Raw genomic sequence first — 24016 nt, forward strand, 5'->3', positions numbered from 1 at the left:
CTCTCTTGCTTGCTGGCTTCTGCTGGGTTCCAAACATGGGAGACACTGCTAGCAAGACATTAGGAACAAGGGAGAAGCTGGACATTTCCCCGCCATGCCTCAGCCTGCAATTCTGGCAACAGCTGCATCTCACATGACACCACCTCCCACCAAACAGGACAGCCATTGTCCAGCTTCTACCTACCTGGTGACCTCAGCACAGGAGCTCACCCTTTGTCCCTCCCATAGCTTCCTGTTGACAATTCTTTAAGTTGCCACATTCTTCCATTTGGGCTTCTCAGCACTTCTATCAACTGTGTAACCAATGTCCTGGATTAAATTCCTCTGCTTTAAAAGCTTAGAGAGATTTGTATTTTCCTGTTGGACCCTGATTGATGCAGAAGTCACATAAAATATCTATGAATCAAAACGTGGTTTAGGTACAACCCCACCTGAAAATGGACTCTCAGAGCTCCTCTGTGAAACAGAGCAGATGAACGCAAGGAGAAAAGGTACAACCAGTGGCAACAATGATACACTAGAAAGCCAACAAGCAAGTGAACAACGTGCCCAAGAGTCTGAGCCAGCAGGTAAGGATGAGTGACTACGTTTGCATGAGTGTGGGGACCAAGGGGTACTTGCTGGTGGTAGACAAAAAAGTACTGCATGAATTAAGTAGACACCTATTAACAAAGAAGGGGAAATCACATAGACACACAGCTTGCAAGAATTGAGCCTGATATATTGATAGGAGAGACCTGCAAAGAGAAAGAAACAAAGAGAAAGGAGAGAGAGAGAGAAAGAGAGAGAGAGAGAGAGAGAGAGAGAGAGAGAGAGAGAGAGAGAGAGAGAGAGAAGGAGGTAGGAAGGAAGGAAAGTAGGAAGGAAGGAAGAATTAAGAAATGAAGGATGAACAGCCACAGAGCCTCATGGGGAAGAGAGACAGAAACAAAATTCCAAAGAAGTCGGGGAGATTGAACGTGGAATCAATAAAGCACACTTTCATGGGTGAAGGTGACAATATATGAAGACGGGCTACAAGTAGGAGCACGAGAGGAAAAGAGAAGCTGGGTGAGGTGAAACAAAATGGTAACAGGGCAGAGCGAGGCTCTGTTGAATCTCACCTGTTGTCTTTTATTTTCAGACTCCTGCGAACAAGTGTCCATCGAAGTGAATAATAAGGGTGGAAGATCAGAGACACCCAGACCATTGCCCTGCGATGAAGAAAGTAATTATCACCTGTCTTTCCAATTTCCTAACTATATCTTTGTTTATCTACGAGAGCAAAAGCTTTCCTTTGTTGTCTCATACCAACCATTCTCCCCCACCCACCTTAACACCACCCAGAACACATAACCTTGTGCACATAACCTCTGACTGCTTTCAACAGGTGTGAAATGGAGTGAAGTGAAAGAGAGCTCATCTTTTCCTGGAGGGATGTCCCTGGGGAGAGAATGCCAAGAGCAAGACCATAGAATAGATGGATTGGGGAACACCAAATAAAGTATAAGAGTGAGATAGATTTCAGATAAATTGACATGGAATTTGAACAGTGCCATGTTGAGCAGTTGGTGAAAAGAAATAAGTTGCCACTTGGTTTTAGAAGTTAGAAACATGGAAGTCGTGCATGATGCTGCTGGTCAGCTTTGGAAGTAAAATAAGTTGCCACTTGGTTTTAGAAGTTAGAAACATGGAAGTCGTGCATGATGCTGCTGGTCAGCTTTGGAAGTAAGGAAGCCCAGGTGACGGACCTTCAGAAATGAAGGGGCAGGTGGAGGGACTTGACATGGTGAACAAAGGCACAGGGGAAAAGCTTTGGGCATGATCTGAATGCTTGAGATAAGGGAAATTTATGGAAAGACAAAATTAATACGGAAGAGGCATACACAGGCCACACTGATAATTAAGAAACAGGAATAGAATGGAAGAAAGTAGGAAACTTAACAGAGACAGGATAAACTGAAAACTTTGGTAGGAGACAACAGGGCCAGGTCTAGAGTGAGGCATGGGAGACCCTAGGGAACAAATAAGGAGGCTCTCCCTCTTGGCACCTTCTTGTGTCTAGGGACCTCCTTTGCCTCACCCTAGACCTGCTGGGGCCTGAGGGACAGTGATTGAAAAAATTTAGAGGAAAAGAGAATGAATAGAGAAAGATACAGAGGGAAATGAATATCAGTGAATACAAAAATGGGGTGAGACACAAAGAGAACTATGTAGCTAATGAGCAAAGGACAATGAAGAATTGGTAGAGAGCAGACAAATCAAGACACGGTCTCATTTGAGGAGACAGTCTCAGTAAAGAAGACACAAGGGGCTGTTCATAATACATTGAGAAGGATAAGGTATTCATGATGATCAAAATGGCCCCAAAACCCTCTCAGATAAAAATAGGCCTCTTTCCAGGCTCTCGTTCTCTCCATAATTTCAGTTACCGTCTATAATCTAGTGATTTCTAAATAGACATCTTCAGCCCAGACCTGTTATATAGGCTCATTCCTTCAAGTGTCTGAAGATCTTTATTGGAAGATCTGATGGACATCTATATTTGGAGGCTATATCTGTTATCTGCTGCTGAGTAACAAACAGTCCAAAAACTTAGTGAATGGAAACAACCATGATTTTAGCAGCCACTCTTTCACTGACAACGTTAGAATATCTCTAACCTTCCCATTGTTCTCCATCCTAAGTGCACTCACTCTAACCCAGATCCCTTTCGCTTCTCACTTCAATAGAGGAACGGTCTCCTTCCTCTTAGCTTGCTCCCCTCAGATCCATTCTCTGCACTTCAGCTCAATGAATCTTTCAAAAGTTCAAAGCAGGTCATACGGCTTTCCTGTTGAAAACACAATACCTTTTTGTGGCCTCAGCATTTGGTCAACATTGCATGGTGTGGAGTATTGAAAGACACCTACCGCACAGCTACATATTTCCCCATTCCTTTCCTCTCACTCCCTCATGCCATATTCCCACAAACCAAACTCCTTTGAGTTATTTGAATTTACCAAGTTCTCTTAACTAAATCTCTGAGATTACATAGTTTTTGGAAAACTGTTCGATGTAATCTTCCAATGGTTTTATTTTTAATGGATAATTTCTATAATGGAATATTATACAGCAGTGAAAATAAATACACAAAATTAACACAGATGCCTGTCACACACATAATGTTGAGAAAATAAGTCAAATTCCCACAACCAAATGACAGAGAGGCAGAGGGAGAGGAAGGGAGGGAGGAAGAGAGAGAAGAGTGGGGGGAATACATGATTCCATTTAAACAAATTCATATAAATTTCTGAACTGGATAAATTAATCGTCTGTGATGTTAAATATCAAAGTGATGGTTCACTTGAACAAGATCAGTGGGGACAGTTAGTGGGAGGCATCACTAATAGGCTTTCTGGGGTGTTAGTAATCACCTAGTACTTGTCAAAGTAATGGTTACTCAGATATGCCTCCTCTGTGATAATTCCAAATTTATAAGTTACCAATTTTATGTATGTTTCACTCCAACTATAATTTTTATTTTTGAAAAGGCAAAAAAAAAAAAAAAAATCATCATCATCATCATCAAAGAATGAGAAGTGTGGTAAAAGTAAAGTAAAAACAAAAATGAAAACAATAAAACCAAAGTTAAGAGTGGCACAAAGGAAGGGACAGAGTTGAGCTGCAGGAAAGGAAGGGGTGAGAGTAAGCTTTTTCCTATAGTGGAGAGAGAAGAAGGGCTTGTTCATGGCATGAGGGGTGCTCAATCCTTTTGCGGGAGACAAACAAAATTCTTCATTTATTACAATTTGGTCCAGGAGCGGAGCTACCCAACCATGGAATCAAACTTAATTCCTGTTCTGTACTACTGGTGGATATAAAGAAGGAAAAGTCATTTTTTCATTCAGAAGTTGAAAGGCAATCGCAAGCAAGGACTGCGTGTCTCCAGGCATCTGAAATAATAGGTAAGGCTGATGGAAAGAACATGCAATGTGAATCCCAGGTACTGGGCTAGGGTCTGGGACATGTCATCATGGTCCACCGAGGAGATCCAGGTGACCTTGACGGAGGCAGAAGGGGAAGCAAACCACTGCCTTATGCAGGGAATTTAGCAGAAGAGGGTTCCCAGAAATTGGAAATTTACCAAACGACAGAAATGGCAGATGTAAGTATTGATGTCTGAGAGACTCAAGAGAGGAAAGTATGGGGGTAGGAATGAAAGAGAAGGGGAAAACATTGGAGAGCCAAGATACTCATGAGAGGAGATGGAGAAAGAGACATATAAAGACAGAGAGAGGTATAAAGAGAGGCATCCCCAGAAAGACAGGCATACTTAGGGGAAATGAGCCAAGCTAAAAGGAAAGTGAAGTAAAATGAGAGTAAAAGAGAGAGGTAAAATAGGGTGGGAGTAGGAAGAGGTGCGGGATGGGCAAAGCTGACGTCCGTGCATGAATTTCCTCACCTTTTGCATAAGACCTGGAGCAACCGCTTGTCTCACACATTCAGGCACACACCTGGGTGACCTAGCTAACAGTTTCCAGGTCTTCCTGATACTCGTTATGGGGTTTCCTGTCTGTGGGTTCCATGGCGCCCCCCTGAGCAACTAAGGGGTTTTGCTCCTCTGTGCAGTGATCAGCAGTGATGACTCCTCAGAATCCAGTGATGGAGATGAGACCCCGAGAACCTTGGAACTAAGGAGGCCTGGTAAGGAGGTGGGAGAGAGAGGCTTGGGCTGCAGGAACCTGAGTTAAGAGCTGCTGTTTACTGAGGCATCTGGTTCTGAGCCCCTTCTGTACCATGAATCCAGTTTATTCTGGAATCTCATTCTGTGCATTTATTTTATTGGATCATTTTGGGAAATACAGGATAAGAAATCATTATATACTATATATAGTTTATTCTTGAGAGTGAGGCCTACTAATCGATGGGTCCTTTAGTCCACATATTAGGTTGGTGCAAAAGTCATTGCGGTTTCTGCAATTATTATTAACCTTTTAAACCGTAATGATTTTTGCACCAACCTAATATGTACCCTATATTGATTGTATAGTAGCAATAAGCTAGCAACGTAATGAGTTTGTTGCAAAACTAACTAGTTTCTCTGCCTATGAAGTGTTGGTTTTCTACAGTGATTTCTACAAAGAAGAGGAAGCTAAATATTCCTTTATTAGAAAGTCATATTCTCATTTAATCACAAACTTTGAATAGCGTCACAAGACATCTATTTTTCTGTTAGTAGAAATGGCTAAGTTATTCTGAAACCCAAAGTGTTGTTTTTGACAGAGTTCTTAAGGACGTCATGACATACATAGTGGTTTTTCAAAGGACCTTTACAAACAATATCTACTTTTTCCTTTACAATAACCCTGGGGGGCAAGCAGGATGGACATGTTACCCTTGTTTCTAGATGAGAAAACACAATCACATAAATGTTTCAAGGTCTCTACAAAGTCTCATGGAGACAGAGGGAAAGACAAGACTAGCTTCCTGGATTCTGCGTTATTTCCTTTGTAAAATTAGAGCTCAAAAAGGTCATCAAACTGTTGTTTTCTCAATCCTATGTGCTGCATGGGTTGCCATAAGATCTGTCACTCTTTACTGCACAAACTGGTGATTTGTTTTTCCTTCCTACTTTCTCAAAGGACATTAGCAACAAACCTATTTCTGGAAACACTAGGAAAAGACTTACGAACAAATAAAATTTTTACCTGATCTTGACATTACAAAGGACCAATACTTCAAATAATACATTCATTCTATTTACTCCACTAGATCTCTGAAAGTAAAATGTACATTTGCTCAGTTTTTAGTGTGCATTCTAACTTGTGCCTTAGTGCAGGCAAACTACTCTAAATGTAGTTCCAAAATAGGTCTATGGAACAGACACAAGAGAGGAATATTTCTCAGCCTTACGAACAGTTCAAGAGGCACCCGGGGGTGGAGGAGGCTCCCCATCTCCAACACAAGATTTCCAAGGCCTCCCAGCATGAGAAACAGCAGACGTGGGAAGTGTGAAATGACAACAGAAGGGGTAAGAGGCAGAAGAGAGACAAGTGTAGGAAGGTCAGGTTCAACTAGAGCAGAGATGCCCCTGCCAGTGAATTATGTCTCCTCTGGGGACAGGAAATGGAGCATCACTAACCTGTAAGGCTGGCGACTGAGAAGGGCAGACCAAGGTGGCCTGGGTGCAGGCCATGCTTTGCATGGGGTTTCAGGATTCTTCCATGTTTTATTTGGGAATTTCCTGCTGAATCGGTTCCTAGGTCACACACTGAGACACCTAGAGCGTCTTGTTCCTTGTGCAGAGGTCAATGACCTTGACTCGTTAGGATCAAGTGAGAGAGGAGAGACCCATGAAGTCACCTGCTCAGGACCCCAGACTGAACTAGGTAAGAATATTAAGATTGCGTTCCTGGATGACAAATATCCCATGTCTAAATTTAGGGCTCTGTTTTCCTGGTGAATCTTATCCTTACATTCTCCATATACCTTGATTCTATTACTTCCAGGATATCATTTTCTGCAATAACATCTCTAGCCCTATTGGGAAATGGAAAGAGATAAGAAGGCATTATAAACTGTTGTTTAACTGGAGGAGCCCAATTCATTGATATATTGAAAATGTAGCAAAAATATTCTAATAAAATGACTTTTTACTATGTACTAGCATATCTATTAATGCTAAAGAGTTGAAATAATGTACTTATTTGCAAGCAATATACTTTATATCCTATAGAGCATAGTAAGCACCGTATTCCTTTATTTGTTTGTAATTTTGTCATTAGTCACCAACTTAGAAAGTCTTCAAAGAATAATTTGTGCTGCTATTTAATTGTTGATGGAGAAATAGGTTCAGAACAACTGCTCTCAATCCCAAGTGATAGTTAAACCATTGGCTTACATTGTGATTTTTCACAGGGCTTTTGTAAATAAAGGTTCATTTTGCTTTCACAGAAACCTTAACAGGGAGATAGGGTAACTAAGTCATCCCAGCTTTATAGATGAGGAAACTGAGGATAGTAAGTTTAGAGGTCATTTACAAATTCACACAGAGGCTAAAGGGAGAGCCAATAGGAACCCAGCATTATGATCCTGGGCACCAGAACTGGATTCATTTGAAGGAAAGAGAGGGAAATGATCATCTCAACATCCGTATTATCATAAATCCTCTCTGCCATGTGCGTTGTCATAGAATTTGTAAGACTTTTGTGTGTAAATAGCTGTTTCTTCCCTTTTATTTTACAGAGCACATGCATTTCACAAAATCACCTACAAGCAGTGAAAGACATTGGAAAAGGGGTAAGAGTAAATAAGAACTCTTCATAGTTATAAGTGAGCAGTGTTTTCTGCAAGATATTTATTCTAACTCTTTTTTATGTCTTTCAAAGTAAAATATGAATTTGTTTTCATTTTAGCCGGTGTGGATTTTAACTTGTGTATTAGTTACTTAGGCTAATGGCTGTAACATATAAACACAAAGAAGTCAAAGACAAACACAATAGAATTTTAAATATTTTTCAAGTAAACATTCCTAGGATATTAGATGACAGAAGGGTGTGGCTCTATTTCACAAAGTCAACCTGGGAAGCAGCAAAGTGGGAGATCTGCCTTCCTCAAGAGCAGACTTTTAACACTGCCTGGGAGAGAAGCAGAGCTAAAAATCAATACAAATGCAGATACAAAAACAACAACAAATTTATAAAGTACAAATAAAAGAAGAAAGAGAATCTGCTATAAGAAAACAGAGGGCCAGAACACAAAAGACATGCCCATTAGGAGTGAAATATCTTAGCCTCCAGCTAAGGAGGGACAGTCAAGTGAATACAAAAGGCAGATCTTGCAGGTCTGAGAGAGGGACAGTATTGACCTGGGTTTTTATTGCTTCCCAAGTTTTTCCTCTGTTGATTCCTTTGTCATACACTGAGACCTTCAAGGGACCTTTGCTTCTTCTGCAGTGAGATTTTCTAAAGATTCTTCGGAGTTCAGTGAGGAAGAGGAGACCCTCCCCGACTGTAGCTATGTACTGAGAAGCGGTCCTGATGAGAGGGGTAAGGACGGCCGTCACCGGGTCCAGGACATCAGGAGTCTCAGTTCAGAGCTCCTGTTTCTCTGAGCACACACCACACCTGGGAGCCCCTTGTCGGCATTGATCTCATGTGGCCATTTTGAAAATGGCAAAGAAAGAAATCATTATGAATTCAGGCTTAACAACATGGCCCTAGTTGAATGGCAGTGCTGTCTTACTACATGTTCTCAGTCATTTTATCCCTGGAAGTATTGGATTATAGAGTAATGTCCACCCCTACTCACCACCTATTTCGTAGAGAGCAGCGTCTGCCTGCCATTGATTGATTTTGTCCCAAAATTCAAAAGATTCTGGTCATACTCTTTATTAACAGAAGTGAAAGCTTCTGGTTGTTACCATCAAATTAATTTATAGCTTTCGACAGATGACTCCCAAATGAGATTGACTTATACAGTGATATCTGGAAATATCTTCACAAAAAAGGTACCCTTTTACATTTACAACAGCCTGAAATGTAGGCCAGATAACTATTCTTCCCTCATTCCACAGATGGGGAAACTCCATGATAAACAAATAAGGATCTTATACACATCGCACATGGAAAGTTACCAGAAGAGGCAGACTTGACCCCTAGCAAACATCCATAATCCTTTATTCAAAACCTCTGAAGGCAGATGTAAAATAATGATGCTTTATTGTTTTAGAAAGACACTGTGGTTTACATCCTATGTGTTACAAACACCCAACAGGGTCTGGGCAAGAATTCCGATCTTAAATATATTGCATTAATGTTTCTGCAGCAAATTGCGGGAATTCACACGTGTGATAAATAAACGTTTTACAGGGACTCATGGCAGCTCAAATGCAGATTCACTGCCAGATTAGTTAGCTACAAACCAAGGCAAAATGTTGGTTTTCAAAACTGCTTTGATTTTTGTATATGGGCTAAAGGATTGTGGGTCTTTGCTGCATTTCGTGTTGATCTCTTTCCTTTAGATGGGAACCGACAGAAATAATCATCATCTTGTCTTTATGTTCCAAATCCTTCTACAATGTGAGGAGACATAAGATTTACAATTCTTTTCATTATAGATTACTGGTTGTGTTTCCCTTTATTTCCCAGATCCTGCAAATATTGGACACCAATCTACCTGGACGACGAGCAATAAGAAAAGACGTAAGAGCAATGAACAACTCTTGATGTAACAAATGGTTTTCTTTGCTACGAAGCTTCATTCAAATTTTTTATTATATACTTTAAAATTTAAAAAGTAATTTGTAGGGATTTTGGATGATGCACCTTATACATTATAGATGGGCTGGACTAAGTCATGTGAAAGTTCAATGGCACAAGCGCCATACAAGTTTATTGTTCACTCACATAACGGATGAAGTGGTTCCCAGGGTGGAGGGGTTCTCTGCGGCGCGCAGTCACTGAGAGCCCAGCGATGGAGGCTCTGACATCCTCAAAATGTTGTTTACATGGTTCCCCAATAAGAAGCAGAGCCGGAAGCAGAAGTATGTGCAGACAAGTGGTAAGGGTAAGAAGTGTAATGATGGTGACAAACGGGAGTGCCTTCCACAGCAAAGTTAACCCCAGTTCTTGGGGCTGGTTCCTGGAGCAACCTTACCAACAGGGCAGTTGGAGCCAAAGTGTGGCCTAGTGGTAGGAATATTTCTACTCCTTCCTACACGAGCTTCCCTTTTCCATTTTCCTTTTGAAGAATTTCATGTTGGATTGGTTCCTATAACACACACTGAGACTGTTATGGAATTTCATTTCTTTCTGCAGGGACCAGCAGTACTGACAGTTCAGAACTGACTGATGCAGAAGAACCTCAGGACACTTCTAGCTCAGCCCTAAGAAATGGGACAGGTAAAGAAGATTAGGATGCCAAGCGTTGGCCTGCGAATGTCAGGAATTAAAAGCTATTGTTTCCAGATGCATTTTATTCTGAGCGCCATGACTACCTTGTATCCAGTTAATCCTGGGAACTACTTTCAACGTTTTATAAAATGGAAGGAGGCAGGAAATTATTATAAGCTGATGTTCACCAGGATAAAACGTATTAACTGAATGTATGTAATTGTGTATCTCTGTTGTAGAAAAAAATAATTACCAAAATGATGAGTCTTTTTTAATTCTTACTGTCATGCTTTCTTTTACTACGATCTTAGATTTCTGTAGTGATATATTGATTGACACTGATAATATTTGTAATTGTAAAAGCCTCAAAAATAACTGGCCCTGCTATGTAATTATAGACAGAAATAAAAGCTTCAGATCAATCACTCTGAAACTTTAGTATAGTTTTTGACAGATGTCCATCACATTGTAATTGGATTGTATCATGTTATTTTAAAGGACTTTGCCAAATAAGATCTTACTTTGTCATCACAAAATCCTTAAGACTTAGGTAGGCTAACTCATGCTGTCCCCATTTGGAGATGAAGAAATTGATGTACAAATGGATAAGGGTCAAGAAAGGTGACTGTTGTATGTAACAGGCAGGAAGATAAGGGCTATGTCACATGAACAATTTCCAAACAGGAGTTCCAAGGGACCTGGCATATTCACAGGGAAATGTATCAGTGCCTGATGCAAGAAAATTTATTTAACAACTATATATGTATATGTATACATACACACATATATGTGTGTATACATATTGGTGGTAGATATACAACCACCAATATTGGTGTGGGTATTGAAGTATGTATATATAGAGACAGACAGGGGAAAATGAAAATCATGAAGAAACAAAGAGGCAGGAATAGAGCCAGCTATATGGTACACAAAACACCTAGAATAACACCAAGGCTAAAAGGGATGAAGAGAGAAATAAAAATAACCAGATATTTACAATATCATTGATAAAAAAAAGAGAAGACAACACAGAATCAAAGAGATGGAGATAGAAATGTGTAAGGCAGGGCAACAAGCAGAAAACTGAGAAACAGGAAGACAATGAAGTATGGCTGGATAGAACGAGACAGAGCAAAGACCTCTTGGATCTGAGCTGTAGTCATTGCAGTAGGTGTATTTTTTCTCAGCTCACCTGAGCTGTGAACATAGTTCAACATGACCACACTGAAGTGTGTTCCCTGGTCACATCTATTGTCCGTCATTTCCTTATTTCACTTCAGTGTCCTATGGATTCAAAGCTCTTCAAAGGAATAGAAGAGAGTCAGAAGAGATGCCAGCCTGTTAGCAAGTGGCGGAGAAGGCAATTCTGATGCTACTTATCAGTTATCTTTATTTCCCTGTAGGCATAGAGGAAAAGCTCTTCCTTCTTCCCTTTCCCTCCCCCAAAAGCATTGCTGGACATGTGCACACAAATGAACACACACTCATACAGAGACAGACTTGTGCACAGATTAGGGCTACGTCGTCAGGCTTGAGGAAGCCAAAGAGAAAGAAGAGCCGGGCTCCTGAATGGAGGGAGGTGACACTGAGTAGATAATGAAAGGAGAAAGAATGGAGAAGGTAGGCTGGGGTCTTAAATGAAAAGGTATCTGAGTAAGTTTGGAGTTTTTCTAAGTGGATATGGAATCCAAATATCATCAGATGGGGGTTTGGTGGGGATGGGAGGAAGGATAATCCCCAAGATACAGAGGGTGCCAAAAAATATATACACATTTTAAGAAAGGAAATAAAACTATTAAAATATACCAATAATGAAAGATGAGTACAAGTCATGTTTGACTTCTGTAGTTACAAGAGGTGCTCAAAGTGGTTCCCATCAGCATCCAGACACTTCTGATTACAGAGAACTACTGCTTGAGCAACACTGACCAAAGTGGTAACAATCTCTGAAAACCTCACATCTCAAACTTAGGGTAGTTCTTCCTGCCTTATGCTCCCCTCGAGTATCCTGTACAGTGTGTGTCCTAACACTCTTCATCTTTCAATACGCTCACTTCTTTATGTGTCAATTTCATGGTTCCTGTTAAGACTGACGAGCTTCAGCAGGCTTGTGTCCTGTGTCATTGCTGGTGTCCATTCAGCACCTGGCACATGAGAGAAGCTTAGGAAGCTTGTTGAGTCGATGGAAAGAATTGTTCACTTTCTGTTTTTCAACATTTGGAAATATGTCTGGCAAAATTTAGCTTATTAGAGTAATTATATGGAATGTTTAGAAAAATTATTTTAATAATTGAATTATATATACATATGTGTAGACATATAAATAAATGTAACAATATTTCTGGAAAATAGTAACATCACAAAAGTAAATACAAATGTTTGTAAAAAATGTCATTAAGGAATGGATGGGAGAAGCATATAAAGAAAAAAATTTAAAAAACAGCAACAGAGATTGGTAAACACACAATGGGATTTATAGATGATGTAATACAGAATTGTACACCTGAAGTCTATGTAATTTTACTAACAATTGTCACCCCAATAAATTTAAAAAAAATAAGTAAAAAAAATTTAAAAAAAAAAAATTAAAAAAACAACAGAGATACAGATTTGGGACAGAGAAACGATAAGAGAAAAACCAGGTTGGAAGGAAGGGACAGGGACAATGAGGAGCAATAATAGATAAAGAGATTTTGGAGGTAGAGCCATCCTTTGACGTAGGAGTGAGGGAAAGGAGGGTGGTTGGAGGGCAGGGGGACGGAAATAAAACTTTTTTACAAATCATAATGTAGGAGCAGATCTCTGAGGACTTGGAAATGAGAAGTGTTCCTGTGTCATGTGTTTTTCAAAAGGTGTGCCAAGAGGCAAAGAAGCAAGGACAGAAAGTAGCCAAGCATCTGATATGATGGGTAAGGCCACTGAGGGTTTCTGGGTGGAGGTGGTTCAGCAGATACCACAGATCCTGGGCACATCAGTGATGGGTGATCAGGGTTTAAGGAAGGACAACATCAGACGGCTCAGCAGCAGGGAGTGACTCAGTTATGAATGTGAGAGTCACAGGCCTGGGCTGCAGGATGTGAACAGTCTGAAATCAGAGTTCCCGTTTCCTGCTGCACCAGAGTCTGAGCACAGTTCAACCAGGAAGGAGTCTAGTCTATGTCAGAATCCCATTCTCTACATTTGTTTGAGCTGACCCTTTGGGGAACAGCAGGGAGGCCAGAGATCATGATTACAGCTGTGTTGAACAGAATGGGCCCTGTTGGTTGTACATGGAAGATGTAGTAGAAATACACTGGTTAAAAAAACAAACAAACAAAGGCAGTATCTCATTTACTCTTTAGCATATCAATACCAAAGTGTTGGACTTACGTAGTGATTTCCACCCTTGTTTATGGAACAAAGAAATCCAACTCTTCTTCTGGTGGAAGATAATAGTGTCATTTTGTCACAACCTTGGAAATGCTTCAAAAGGCAAATAAGTGGTCCTGCTACTTGTTAGGAAAAAGATCTCAAATAACTATTCTTAAACTCAACATATAATTTTGAAGCATGCCCTCCAGCATGCGATTGATTTAATAGTGATTTCTCATTAACTTTTGCAAATGAGATCTTATTCTTCATTTAAAAAATCTAAAGTCTGAACATGATAACTTTTGCTATCCCGGTCTCATAAATGATGAAACCATTGCACATAAGTTATGAAGGGTTCTTTTCAAAGTCTCAGAGAAATAAAGGCCTTAGACATCAACTTGTACCTGTCTGATTCCTTTAGAAGAAGACAGAGAAACAATACACAGAACATCCTTATAAACTCAAGCTTTCCACAATGTGAATTGTCATAAGGTTTGTAACTTTTATTTATAAATTACAGTTCTCTGACTACCACCTATTACTTTCTAGATATCGTGGATACTGGATGCAATTCTACTTTGGAAAAACACAGTGGGAAAAGAAGTAAGAGTGAATAACAATTTACTTGATTTTTATGTTACAAATGAACTATTTTTCAATGCTAAAGTTTATTATCAGTTTTCTTCTATACCTTTTGTAAGACAAAAAAATAATGTCTTTTAAAGTAACTATTTTTTTCAACATGCTCATCTCTTCATGTTGCTTTTTATTCTGATTTTAAATTATATGTTGATTATAAATATGGGTGTATATCTTTCCAGAATTTTTCTATGCATATATTAGTACCTTTTGGACTATCGTTTTATTTATCTAAATAGACTAACTCTATGCATACTTTTCCTCTTCTTGCTTTTTAAAATTAATATATCATACCTAGACAATAAATACATTTAACATTTTTAAGAGCTATAAAAAAAGTTGTATTTAAGGGTGCTTTAATATACACTATTTCATTTTTAGTGTGACTGAGCAGTTTTCATTTGTTGTTGGTCATTTGTTTGTCTTCTTCATAGAACCCTTCGCCATAGCATGCTGTGTCAGTGTTTCCTATTGTGGTGTTTGTCTTCGTCTTACCATGCTGAATGAATATAGAAATCCTTTTTTAAAAAAAACAGTAACTATTTATTATTGCTCACTAGAAATTCTTAGGTAAGATATACATATCTATTAAATCTTAGTCATATATGTTGCTAGTAGGTTGTCCTATTTGTTATTTTTGTTTCGATTTCTTAGTGGGATCTTTGGTCCTAGAGAAGTTATAAATTTGTAGGTAGTCGAATTGGTCAGCTTTTTCTCTCTAATTCTTGGGTCTCCTAGCATATTTACAGCAGCCATTTCTAGCTGAAGATTTTGAAAATGTTATTCTATATTTGATTTTAGGGTGTTTGAAGTATCTGATCATTTTTACTGTTTACATCTTATAACCCCTAGGTGTTGCTTCTTTGTGTATATGTGAGGTGGGAATTACTAAAATATTTCTTCCACAATTATATTGTGATCTGAATCACCACTTTGATCACACAGTGCCTTTACCTATTTATATACTACTTTTTGGTTTGCAATCAAAGGGGCTACAGAAAACAAAGTAGAGCTCAAAGGTACCGCCATCCTGATGACTCATTGGGGGTGAATTCTAGAATCAACTCAAGATTTCCCCTACCTCCTTTCCAAGTTCATTGGGACCTCTGCTCAGAAATGCACTGAATTTGCAGATTAACTTGGGGAAGACACAGATTTATACCCACTTATTCATGTGTTATTTAGACCACATGAGTCTTCCACTAAGGATTTTCTTATACTTTTTCAAAAATTTTTTATCTGTTGTACAGATTTCTTTGTTACTATGAATATCTTTTCCCCCATTGCAGTGTAGCTGCAGTGAATTGAAGGTGTGCTTGATTCCTCCCTTTTCCTAACCCCCCCACATTCACTCATCATCAAGTTTCAAAACTGTATATCTAACGTGTCCATTCCTTATCTCCCCTGCCACTATCCCAGTTCAAGTCCCATTATCTTGCATATGGAATACTGCAGAGTCCTCCTAACTGGTCATTCTGCTTCCATTCTGCCACCTATAATTCATTCTCCACTCAACAGTCTGTCACCCGACTGCACAACCTTTCAATGGTTTCCAGTTGAACCCAGAAAAAAGTCTAAACTCCTTACCATGCCTACAAAGTATTATTTAAGCTGCTCCTGATTACCTCCTAAGTCTCATCTCTTACATTTCTTTCCCTCATTCACTACTCTGACCTCCTTGAATAAACTCAGTTTCTGCATCAGGACCTTTGCACTTACTGGGTTTTCTAGTCTGAGCCATTGTTCTAGCTATTCTGCATCAATACATAGTGTACTCTATACGTACTATAACTTTATAATATCTTCATATATGGAAAAGCAAGTTTCTGTCAATTTTATTTTTATTTTTCAAAATTGTTTTATCTAGTATAGTCATTTGCTCTTTCATATAAATTTTGGTATCATCGTGTCAAGTTCCCTTGAAAACCCTGTTGAATTTTTGTTGAAATTACAGAAAATTATTTTGGAAAAAATTAACATCTCTAAAATATTGAATTTTTTCCAATTTATGAATATGATATATCTCACTATTTATTTATTCTTTTGTTTTAGATTCATATTTGTTGCTAGAGCTGATCAATAAAGACAAAGAAGGGAACAAAATCTTACTGAGCTTACTGGGGGGACATAGACAAGACAAAAATAAATATATATAATATTTTAGATGGTGACAAAACTGTAAAGAAAAATGAAAAGTAATGATTTATGGAGTGACAGAAACATGCCATCTTATATAGGGTGTTCAGAGAGAGCCTCATTGACAAACCGACACATAAGTGGATATTTGAGTGAGGTGAGAGACTAAACCACAAAGCTGAGTCTGAGAAGACCTTAGTGGAAAGACAGACAGGATGTGAATGGTCTTTTGGAGAATAACAAGGAGGCCACTGGCTGGGGAAGTAATCAGAATGGAGTGGGAAATGGTTTTTCAAGGTCATGTAGAATTCCTAAGTCATGGTAAAGCCTTTGGATTCTTGTCTTAGTAAGAGGAGAAAGCATTTGAGAGTTTTGAACTGAGGAATTATATGATATGAATTATGTTTTTTAAAGATTGCTCTGGAATCCACATGGGAAATAGACTTTAGGAGGATAGGATGAGAGATCCATAAGGAGGCTATTGCAATGGTCTTGGCAAGTGTGATGGTGGATTGGACTAAGCTAATAGCAATGGAGGTGTTCAAAAACGCGTGAATTCTGAGAATACATATATTATCACACACACACACAAAACACTATATATATATATATATATATATATATATATATATATATGTTGTATTTTATTTATTTATAAAATTTAATTATATAGTATATAAATTTTCAATATAATGTAGAAATACACTTAGTAGATAAGTATGAATAAATTACATATAAACATATATATAAAACTCCAACATATTACTGACATCTAGAAAGCCACACACATGTCTAGGAAAGTAGTGTGTACGCTCCTACGGCTGTGTGTATGCTCAGGAAAGACCTAGAAAAGCCCTGAGCATTCGCCTCTGGCTAGCCTTGAGACTCTGGCAAGCAGGAAGTGAGAGCTAAGGTGGAGTTGTAAACTGCCTAGCTGTGTGTTGAAGGCATCTATCAACATATGCTTAGAGCCCCTTGGCAAAATGTAGGAGACTTAATAGTTCTAGGTATTTAAGGAAATATCTTTCCAATCATTAGCTGACTAACTGAGCAGTGGCCACATGGCAAAAAAATACAGACTTTGCAAAATTAATTCAGAAATAAAAGGACTACAGCATACTTTGGTGATATTGTGGGTTTGGTTTCAGACCACCACAATAAATCAAATATCACAATAAAGTGAGTCACACAAATTTTTTGGTTTCCCAGTGCATATAAAAATTATGTTTAGACTATACTGTAGTCTATTAAATGTATAATATCATTGTCTAAAAAAAGTATATATCCTAATTAAAGAATACTTTATTGATAAAAAATGCTAACCATTACCTGAGCCTTCAGCAAGTCATAATCTTTATGCTGGTGAAGGGTCTTGCCTCAGTGTTGGTGGCTGCTGACTGATTAAGATTGTGGTTGCTGAAGGTTGGGGTGACTGTGGCAATTTTTTAAAATAAGAGAACAATGACGTTTACCACATTGATCAATCTCTTCCTTTCATAAATCTGTAGCATGTGATGCTATTTGATAGCATTTTACAAATAGTAGAACTTCTTTCAAAATTGGAAAAAAGTGCAATAAAATAGGGTATGCCCATACTCCTTGTTAGTCCAAATATCACCATGTGACTCCTAGCTATAAAACAGACAACGACTTTGCTCTACCACCCTTATTTCTACCTTCCCCCCACTTTTTTTGTTGTTATCATTACACTATTTCCATATTGTCAGGGCATGTATGCTTAACATTCTAGTTTGTCATTTCATGCCCCACTTTCATTGTGATCCTTTTGTCAAAATTTTTCCAGTCCTGTTTGGTTTGCTGAAGTGGGTCCTCTAGTAGTTTTCTCAATAAGGACTCACAGGAACAATATTTCCAGTATTTTCTTATTCAAAAGTACTTGTTTTTGCTATTTATACCTGAGAAATAATTTGCTCACTCATTATTCCTAGAAGTATCTTGTAGGTTTTTTTCCACTTTCCTGTGGCATTAAATATTGCTGTGGAAACCTTGATAGCCAATAAGAGCTCCTCCCTTGAAAATATGACTAGGTCTTTTTGCTGAGGCTTCCCATTCAATTTTTTTCTTTATCTTTAAAGTCTAGTGAATTTGCTGGAATATATCTAAGGGTTGGCTGTTTGGAGTCAATTTTTTCTGCTACAAGGTGAAAATATGCATATCTATGAAATGTATGTTCAATTTTTTATTATAATTTCAAGAATTTTCCCTTAAATTTATCTCCAAGTATTTCTTCAAGTATTTGTATTTTCCCCCTTGAAAACTCCAATGATTTGTCCACTATCATCTATTGATTATTTTCTCTCTGATCTTTCTTAACTATTTTTAAATTTTCTTGTTTCCCTTTCTACTTTCTATAGTCTATACCCTTCACTCTAATGTCTGAAACATCTAATCTCTTTTACTCTCCTTCTACATTTATCTTTGTTTCTCTGATGGCTTTCTTTTTCTTCCACATGTTTCTTAAGCTCTCATTATTAAAAACATGGATTATAGCTTTAGTTTTCCAACGCAAGCCTCTGAATTCATGATGTATACTTTTCTGGTGATCTCTGGAATCTGCTATTCCTTGATGTCCTTGACACTCCCCTCTTTTGCTGTCAGCTTGTGCCTGATTTCAGCTGCTTTTTACATTTTTCTTACTGTGAATGAGAAAACTTCATGTGAATATGTAAAAGCATTCTGTAAATGATTGGTACTGTGTAAATGTAGGTTGTTTTGTTGCTGTTATTGTCTTCAGTATCATGACAAAACCAAGATTTGTATTGGTAGATGGGGATTTAGCCCCACAAAAGTTGAAGGAGGACTTAAAAATGAAATAACTAAGGGTTACTGACATGTAAAGCTTGTAAATCTGTTTATAATTCTAAACTCTATTTATCATTTATAAATGATTATTATCTTTTCTGTTTGAAGGAGAAAAGAGAAGACACATATGTAAAACAAACAGTCTCCAAAACAGTAAGTATAAATGTGAGCTTCCGTGAGCCCTACTGCAGACCTGACCTTCCTACAAGACTCTCTCTGTGCTGCAGCCCCAAAATCTCCTATGGGCTTCATAACGAATGGTGTATTTATGGTATAGGTTGAATTGTTGTAACAAAGAGATAACCACATGTAAACCACATGTATATGTGGTTTAAATCACATAATCTGTTTCTCTTTCATCAAACAGTCCAGAAGTGGTAGGAAGTACATGCCTTTCTCAACATATGGTTTCCCTCTGGGGCCAAGAAAGCTGATCTGGTTGCCATTGTCTCCTAACAGTGGGGATGGAATAAATGGAGAGGGAGATCACCCACATATTTCTTTTAATGGAAAAACCCAGAGTCTTCTGCTCATATCCCATTGGCCAAAATGTAATCACATGGCCAGAGCTAGCTGCAAGTGAGGCTGAAAAATATAATCTCTAATCAGGCAGCCATTGGTCCAGCTGTAACTCTATTCCTATGGAACAGAGAATGATTATGGGTAACAAATAGCAATCTGCCTACTTGCCCTACATGTTTTCATTCAAAGTCACTGATTTCCTCAAATAAGGAGGAAAATTCAGACTCTCCATTTGTCTTCTTGTCAACCTGATACCCTTTGGCAAGAAAAGAAGCTGGAACCTGGATACAGCACAGAGATATGTGGCCAGAGACAAGCTAGCCCTAAGTGGTAAATGAAGGACATAAAGAAAGCGTTAGAAAGGTTTGTTGTAACTAATGAACATAGCCCTTGACAGAAAAAGGAGAAACAGACAGAGCAAATTTGAGTCAATTAAGCAGAAGACAGAGTCCTAGTATCACATCAGTTCTAAGTCTGAGAAATATAGTTACTTAAACCAAACTCAATCAGCGCTTATACCACACTGAGTTTGTGCAGTAAAGGATGGAAATATTGAGTGACTCACCATTCTCTACATGGGGTTCTGCAACTTTTCATTTCTGTTACATTCTTCCTTTACTTCCTCCACTTAGCTTCTAGTCTCTTTCCCTTTCCTCTCCAATTCTACTTAGGTTTCTTTTTTATGGTTTACTTCTTTTGTTCATTCTTTAACGTCATATTATATAAAATACTGCTACTAAGTTTATATGGCATTGTAGAGATGACAGGGTTTTCCCTCTGGAGTTAAAATGTATTTGGATATATTTTGTTTCCTTTCCATTTCTTCCAAGTATTCCTGTCACTCATATATATATATATATATATATATATATATATATATATATATATATATATATATATATATACAGTGTTTCCCCAAAAAATAATACCTAATTGGAAAATAAGCCACAGCATGATTTTTCAGGATGACATCCCCTGAACATAAGCCCTAATGCATCTTTTGGAGCAAAAACTAACATAAGACTCGATCTTATTTTCAGGGAAACGTAGTATATACATATACATATGTGTGTGTGTGTGTGTGTGTGTGTGTGTGTGTGTGTGTATTCAAATAAATGTGTTCAAATAAATATATTTAAATGTAGTATAAATAAATCTATACATATATTTCTAGCATAGCTATCATTTTATCTCCATGCTTATCTTTATCATCTTGGTTATTTCCCAGATTATACTTACTCAGGTCTAAGATGTTTTACCTCTAAAACCTCTTTATCTTACCTGCTTTATTAAAATAGATGGAATTGGTAGTGTAAATCCAAACACATTTGCTTTTTCTCCTGCTTGCTTTTCAAACCTATTCTCTCAAATGGTCCTTTTCCTTCCCCATGGTTAAGTCTTAGATAAACCCCAGAGCTATGTGAGTCCCTTCCAGCAGCAGTGGTATGTTCTCATTCAATATTTAACAGCCTGAGCTTATATATTAAAACTGGAAAATATGTAGTGAGGAAGTTGGGTGAGGCCAACCTCTTCTCTCATCCGTACTTCTCTAATTCCGATCAGTACATATTGCTTTTAACTAATTCCAGTTTGTGGAGGAAGGAGAGAAGGAGGTAAGGAGTAGAAATAGTCTTCTATGATAGATCCTTCATGTCTCCCAGATATGGCGATTGCATGAGTCACATTTGTGGGTTTTTTAAAGACACCCCTCTTCAGAGAGAATCTCTCAAATGAAGTTCCCCTAATGCAAGAACTCCAACTGACTGCTTACCAGTTCCCTCTTAGTCCCTCAGTTTCAAGGAGGTCCACACCTCATCCATCTAAATGGTCCTCCTGAAAAGAGAGCCTCTTAAGAAGAACTGAGCTCCTCTTTTCCTCAGAAAGGCCCATGAGAACCATGCCTCTTCATGGTCCCACTGTCAGAGCATGTAGCTGGCTCCCAACAGAGTCATCTTCTCTAGACTTTCCAGGCTTGCGTTTTTAAATTTCTCTGCCTCCTGCAAATTCCTGGAGACACAGATCAATTACCTTGAGGCTGAATCCTTCTCACTTGCCTTGAGGGGTGAGGGAGCACCTTACTCAACTTCTATAGAAAGGAACCCAAGAGTAGCTCCTCTACTTCCTGTGGGGTATTTGAGCAAGGAAATTCACAAAGAACAATTTTAAAGAGAGATCCAGTAGCTCTATATTGTCAGTAGGTCATAAGCCCAGAATCTCCCAGGAAGGAGAGCTTTGTGAATCTGAGCTAGGCTACATTGATAACTTTAATTCATATGGCCTCAACAGGTTTAAGGAAAGGTGAATCCAACAGTACCAGAGAGAGACACAGAGGACCACAAAGAGAGAATGTGTTTGTCTAAGATGTCTGTTGCTCAACAAGCCCAAATTGTAGTCCTACCACAGAACTGGCGAGAGAGAAAGAGAGATCAGAATGGAAGGGTGAGCATTTCATGGTCCCGTCTTAGAGAGCAACATATGTGAACATGGCAGTCAGGAGATCTACCTGCATATGCCTCACCATCTTTCCACCCACACCTCATCATCTGCTGAATCTGAGAGCATATTTACCTGAGATAGGTTTCCAATGAACTCTTCTTTGATATCTCTAACCCTGTGGCTTTCTAACACTTGAAAAAAGATTTTTTTCAACTGAGGAATATTTCCCTTATTTGTGCTTTCTCATTTTTTTAACCCTTTGAACTTTTATTTCTAAAAATTTCCTTTGGGTAATACTCTCTTGGCTAGTTTCTTCGATTCTAATGTTTTGTCCAAACCATGTCGTCACTTTCACTGTATTTTCAGCCCAAAAATCTTCATTCAGGGCTAAGATAATGGTGAGTGTTTCATCTGTGTAGCTCACCATCATACCTCTCTAGACAATCCAAATTCTGGCATTGCTGCCATTGATTTCTGCCTCTCAACCAAAAGAAATCTGCATTGCTACACATAACTTTTTAAATTTCTGGTTGTTTATTTTCTTCATTGGTAATGAGGATAGTAAAAGTCTCTATCTCATAAACAGAATAGTAGATATAAGGGTTTTGTATTTGTGCCTAGTACATAAGCATTTAACAACTATTAGCTCTCGTTATTATTATTCTCACAGTGTTTCTTGAGATACAAATGAAACTCTGTCTTAAATTCTTTTTTTTTATTGGTGGGTATAAATGAATTAGTATTAATGTGAGGTTAAAGAAAATGAAATCTAGGATGAAACCAGGTTAAGCATCTAAGGCTTGGTAAGTACATGGCTGTAAGATATATATATTTTGCTTTATGCATCAGGCTCTTGAAAAGTTACAGTAAAATGGAATTTTTAAAAAGAATTATTATATACAATGCAACTTTTCACAGCATTTGTTTTTATGTTTTCTCAGTGAGAAAGAGAATCCAAGCTCTGAATAATAGAGTCCTACGGAAAAAACGCAAACCAAAAGGTAAAATTTTAAAAGATGGATACATTTTCAATAACTAAATGTCTAAATTCCCATGCTTTATTCTTTGCTTTTAGTAACAAACCTATTTCCCTAATTGCTTTATGTAACTATACTAGCCATTGAGAAATATATCAGATTTAGTACATTTCCAAAACACATCAGGGATTGAAAGATGATAATACCGTAAACAAATAACTTGGTGATGCGTCTGCAACCAGAACCCAGAGCCCAGGGGACACGCAGTGCGGCCTCTGCTGAACTGATAACTTTCGAGGCTGCGAATACAGTTGTCCTTTGAACAACAAAGGTTTGAACTGCGTGTACGTACTTGTAAGCAGATTTTTTTCAATAATTACAGTCGGCTCTTCCTATCCACAGGTTGCGTATCTGGTGATTCAACCAACCATGGATGGAAAACAGTATTTTCACATTTCCAACCACAGATTCCCAACTGCAGATTGACAATAGTGTTTGCTATTTGTGCTGGTTGAATCTGTGTGTGTGAAGGGCCAACTGTAGAGTCAAAAGTTATATCCGGATTTTCGACTACATGGGGGTGGAGGCCGCTAATCTCCCTCCCCATTGTTCAAGGGTCAATTGTAGTAGCTATAAAACACTGTGTAACTCACAAGTGATATAGCTGTCCTTTCTCATGTCCTATCACCTTGAGGTAATCATGTGGACTTGGGTCTGTTTCTTCACCTCTTCTGCCTCACTTTACTCATCTGTAAAGTGAGATAAATAATGATAAGTAGTCATAATAATAGACTCACTGCACTCCAAGGCACATCCAAGGTTCACACACAGCTTCATATCCTGTGGATCTCCCACTGAACCATGGACAGCTTCCTCTTCTGCATCCTGAAAAGGGAGCCCAAGGAATGTCTTTAATGGATCCCCAAAGCTTTAATAGATTCCCGATGTCTCTGGCTGGGCTGGCAGGAACAGCATCTCATCATCCTGAAGTAAATTGTAAGACGTTTACGTCCATTTCTATGTCAGATTCTCAGTTCCTCACCCTACCCCCTACACCACAGAGGTTATAAGATGCAAAGCCTCCTCCCTGTGCAATTTACAGATGACTCTAGAACTCCACTGAGCTTCCTTTCAGCCAGGAGAAAGCTGCTGTTATCTCTTGTTAGGCTGCCGCATGGTGATCCTGCTTCCCATTCAGCCAGTTCCTGGCTCAAATTCAGACAAATGTGTCAAATTATAGACAAATTACAGTCCACAACTCTTTCTCTGACCACAAAA

At 38.4% G+C, this 24016-nt stretch overlaps 1 protein-coding gene across 1 annotated transcript in view; it reads left to right on the forward strand.

Annotated features, from left to right (window-relative positions):
* The window catches only part of SP100 (SP100 nuclear body protein), a 70423-nt gene that overhangs the window by 27385 nt on the left and 19022 nt on the right, over nucleotides 1-24016 (forward strand). Inside the window, exons 6-18 of the mRNA XM_074314727.2 lie at nucleotides 420-569; nucleotides 1124-1207; nucleotides 3780-3926; nucleotides 4591-4665; nucleotides 6225-6350; nucleotides 7207-7260; nucleotides 7917-8009; nucleotides 9111-9164; nucleotides 9780-9863; nucleotides 12707-12763; nucleotides 13755-13808; nucleotides 18912-18956; nucleotides 22703-22762. Coding sequence (XP_074170828.2) covers nucleotides 420-569; nucleotides 1124-1207; nucleotides 3780-3926; nucleotides 4591-4665; nucleotides 6225-6350; nucleotides 7207-7260; nucleotides 7917-8009; nucleotides 9111-9164; nucleotides 9780-9863; nucleotides 12707-12763; nucleotides 13755-13808; nucleotides 18912-18956; nucleotides 22703-22762 — 1083 coding nt within the window. The remainder of the gene's footprint in view (nucleotides 1-419; nucleotides 570-1123; nucleotides 1208-3779; nucleotides 3927-4590; nucleotides 4666-6224; nucleotides 6351-7206; nucleotides 7261-7916; nucleotides 8010-9110; nucleotides 9165-9779; nucleotides 9864-12706; nucleotides 12764-13754; nucleotides 13809-18911; nucleotides 18957-22702; nucleotides 22763-24016) is intronic.

The sequence above is a fragment of the Rhinolophus sinicus genome, chromosome 17 (genome assembly GCF_057876585.1).
Source record: "Rhinolophus sinicus isolate RSI-liver-muscle chromosome 17, RSI-T2T, whole genome shotgun sequence".
Taxonomy (NCBI): Eukaryota; Metazoa; Chordata; class Mammalia; order Chiroptera; family Rhinolophidae; genus Rhinolophus; species Rhinolophus sinicus.